The sequence below is a fragment of the Calidris pugnax genome, unplaced genomic scaffold, assembly GCF_001431845.1.
Source record: "Calidris pugnax isolate Ruff unplaced genomic scaffold, ASM143184v1 scaffold133, whole genome shotgun sequence".
NCBI classification, from domain to species: domain Eukaryota; kingdom Metazoa; phylum Chordata; class Aves; order Charadriiformes; family Scolopacidae; genus Calidris; species Calidris pugnax.
Window position 1 is genome coordinate 2349603 of NW_015090977.1, and position 3946 is coordinate 2353548.

The 3946-nt window shown below is 64.9% G+C and overlaps 1 protein-coding gene across 1 annotated transcript in view; it reads right to left on the minus strand.

Moving 5' to 3' along the window:
* Positions 1-6: 6 nt before the first annotated feature.
* Positions 7-3946, minus strand: part of TRAF4 (TNF receptor associated factor 4) — a 7103-nt gene continuing 3163 nt past the window's right edge. The window contains exons 3-7 of the mRNA XM_014953283.1: positions 3751-3855; positions 3476-3637; positions 1899-2060; positions 1669-1824; positions 7-890 (exon numbers count right to left, since the gene is read on the minus strand). Coding sequence (XP_014808769.1) covers positions 258-890; positions 1669-1824; positions 1899-2060; positions 3476-3637; positions 3751-3855 — 1218 coding nt within the window. The 3' untranslated portion in view covers positions 7-257. The remainder of the gene's footprint in view (positions 891-1668; positions 1825-1898; positions 2061-3475; positions 3638-3750; positions 3856-3946) is intronic.

Consider the following 3946-nt stretch of genomic DNA (forward strand, 5'->3'; position numbering starts at 1 on the left):
CCAGCCCCCCGGCACCGCCGGGCACCTGAGAAGGGGCTGCCCTAAGGGGCAGCGGGGGCTGCGGTGGGGGCCCAGCCCCGGGAGGGACACGGGGGAACACCCCCAGCCCCTGCCTACCTGAGGGCCACTGGCTGTGGCCACGGTGGTGTCCCCAAGCTGGGGGACACCGGCTGCAGGCAAGGGCTCAGCACCATCTGGGGCACCCCGAGGTGGGTGCCCAGCTCACGTCCTGTCCCCTCCCCGGGGGCACCGGGGGCTCAGGCCAGGATCTTCTGAGGGATCTCCACGGAGGCTTTGATGAAGATGGCGTTGTCCCGCACGTAGTTCCTCTTCTTGATGTCCTCGTGGGAGATGAACTTGGGGTAACCGAAGCCCAGGGTGCTCTCGTCCAGGGAGCTGCGCGAGGCTCCCGGCTTCTGGAAGTTTTTCCAGTTGGGATCGGGGTGGAAGGTTTCGGTGATGTGCTGGGGCTTGGAGAGCGAAGGGTCGCTCTGGTCCAGCAAGGAGAAGGTGACGCGGTAGGAGAAGGGCCACTCCAGCAGGTTGTCGTACTCGCCCGGCAGCACGCGGATGTAGACGGAGAGGTGGCTGCTCTCCCCGCTCCCGTTGCCGTTGAGGAAAGCCGAGACCTGGAGCTTGTAGCCGTACTTGTGGGTGTAGAAAGGGGGGCTGAAGAACTCGTAGTTGCTGCGGGCTTTGGCCTCCTGCAGCTTGCGGGAGTAGTCGGAGATCTTCCAGATGAGGGTCCCGTCGCTGCTCACCGACAGCTCCTCCATCTCCCGCCGCAGCTCCAGGATCTCCTGCCGCTGCCGGCTCACCAGGGCACACATCATGCCCAGGTGCACTTTGGTGCTCTCCTCCAGGTGCCGGCCCATGGCCAGCTTGGGGCACTGTGGGGACAATGGGACCATCAGCTGGCGGCGGGGGGAGATGTTGGGGCCACAGGACAGCGTAGGGAAACAGGGTGGGACAGGACAGGAGAAGGATGCCATGAGGATGCCATGGAGATGTCATTGGAGATTGGAGGGTGGGGGGTACTGAAGCAGGACGGCACAGAGATGGTGTGAGGACACAGGGACACCTGGGTTGAGATGGCACGAGGACACTTGGGTGGCAAAGCAACACAGGGGTGATGCAGGACAAAGACAGGGACACCACAGGGACACCACAGAGATGCTGTGAGGACATGGGGACACCTGGGTTGAGATGGCACAAGGACACTTGGGTGGCAAAGCAACACAGGGGTGATGCAGGACAAAGATGGGGAACCACGGGGACACCACAGAGATGGTGTGAGGACACGGGGACACCTGGGTTGAGATGGCATGAGGACACTTGGGTGGCAAAGCAACACAGGGGTGATGCAGGACAAAGATGGGGACACCACGGGGACACGACAGAGATGGTGTGAAGACATGGGGACACCTGGGTTGAGATGGCACAAGGACACTTGGGTGGCAAAGCAACACAAGGGTGATGCAGGACAAAGACGGGGACACCACAGGGCCACTTGGATGGGACAGAACAAAACAGGGACACCACAGGGGATGGGTCAGATGTCAGGGCAGAGGTGTGGGGATGCTGTGGGGCACACCACGGTGGGGATGGGACAAGCATGCCAGGGCAAGATGGGGACAGGGACGCTGGCACAGGGTCGGGAACACTCACCCGGTGCTTACAGCCAGCTTCCTTGAAGGGGCACAGCAGCATGGCCGTGTTGCAGCTCTCCTTGAGGTGGGTGGGCACATCCTCCCGGGCGATGCTGGGCGTCCCGCACTGGTTGGGGCAGGGCACGGGGTACCGGGGACACTGGTACTGGTGGTTCTGGGGACGGAGAGTCACCGTCAGCCGGGGCCGGGAGCCAGTGGGATGAGGGGTCCCCGTGGGCCCCGTCTCACCTGGATGGTGTCGAAGACGAACTCCTTGGCGCAGTAGGTGCAGGGCTGGGTGCGCTTGGGGCACTCGGCCAGGCTGTGCTGGGACAGCAGGCGCCGCATCATGCGGGCCCCACACTTGTTCTCGCAGTACACGCTCTCCTGGGGACACGTGCCCTGGTGGCTCTGGGGACAGTGGCAGCAGCGTCACCCTCCGGCTGCCCACATGGACCAGCCCTGCCAGGGATGGGGCCATGCGGTGGCCCCCACCATGGCCAGGCTGTGCCCATAGTGTCCACCACCCAGGCTCTCTCCCCACGCTGTGCTCCCCTCCATAGTGTCACCCCATGGCCAGGTGTTGCCCCCCAGGGGGTTCTGCCAGGCTGTCCCCATGACCAGGCTGTGCATCCCTCCAAGCATCATGCACTGTGCCCACAGCCAGGTTCTGTCCCCCATGGTGTCCCCCATCCAGGCTCTGTCCCATGATCAGGCTGTGTCCCCTACGGTGTCCCCATGGCTGGGCTGTGTCCCCCATGGTGTCCCCCATCCAGCTGTCCCCATGACCAGGCTGTGTCCCCTACAGTGTCCCCATGGCCGGGCTGCATCCCCCATGGTGTCCCCCATCCAGGCTCTGTCCCATGATCAGGCTGTGTCCCCTACGGTGTCCCCATGGCTGGGCTGTGTCCCCCATGGTGTCCCCCATCCAGCTGTCCCCATGACCAGGCTGTGTCCCCTACAGTGTCCCCATGGCCGGGCTGCATCCCCCATGGTGTCCCCCATCCAGGCTCTGTCCCATGATCAGGCTGTGTCCCCTACGGTGTCCCCATGGCTGGGCTGTGTCCCCCATGGTGTCCCCCATCCAGCTGTCCCCATGACCAGGCTGTGTCCCCTACAGTGTCCCCATGGCCGGGCTGCATCCCCCATGGTGTCCCCCATCCAGGCTCTGTCCCATGATCAGGCTGTGTCCCCTACGGTGTCCCCATGGCTGGGCTGTGTCCCCCATGGTGTCCCCCATCCAGCTGTCCCCATGACCAGGCTGTGTCCCCTACAGTGTCCCCATGGCCGGGCTGCATCCCCCATGGTGTCCCCCATCCAGGCTCTGTCCCATGATCAGGCTGTGTCCCCTACGGTGTCCCCATGGCTGGGCTGTGTCCCCCATGGTGTCCCCCATCCAGCTGTCCCCATGACCAGGCTGTGTCCCCTACAGTGTCCCCATGGCCGGGCTGCATCCCCCATGGTGTCCCCCATCCAGGCTCTGTCCCATGACCAGGCTGTGTCCCCCATGGTGTCCCCATGGCCGGGCTGTGACCCCCATGGTGTCCCCCATCTAGGCTGTCCCCATGGCCAGACTGTGTCCCCTGTGGTGTCCCCATGGCTGGGCTGTGTCCCCCATCCAGGCTGTCCTCATGGCCAGTCTGCGTCCCCATGGCCCTACAGCCCATCTAGGTCCCCACATCACACCCCTCAACCTGACTACACCCCCCACGATGCCCACAACCAGGCCATAACCCCTGCCAGTGCGTTCCCCCACAGTGTCCCCCACCACCAGCCACGACACCTGGCACAGTGGCTCCCCGCCCCCCACGGATCCCACCGCCCACCTCGAAGGCCTCCCCGGTGAAGTCGCTGGCGCAGAACTCGCACTTGACCCGGCGCTTGGGGCAGCCGTGCTGGACGTGCTCGGGCAGGTCGCGGCGGCTCAGCTTGGCACTGCACCGGTTGGGGCAGGGGATGACGTTGAAGCCGCAGGTGTTGAGATGGGGCTGGGGGGAGCACAGAGACAGTGAGGGGAAGGGGGAGGAGTGGTGGGTTGGGGGAGTGGTGGGGTACAGCCTTACCCCCCCACCTCCTCCACCCTCATCCTGCCGCATCCTACCTGGAGGTGCTTGATGAGCCCAGTCCAGCGGCAGCCCTCCTCGCTGTGGATGCAGCGGATGGCCAAGGTCAGCACCTGCGCCTCCAGCTCGGGGTCGGGGTAGATCTGGGGAAGAGGCACCACCAGGGTATCAGCATCCCACAACGGGGCTGGGGGGGGGGCACAGTGACCCCCCCAGCCCACCCCAGCCTGGTTG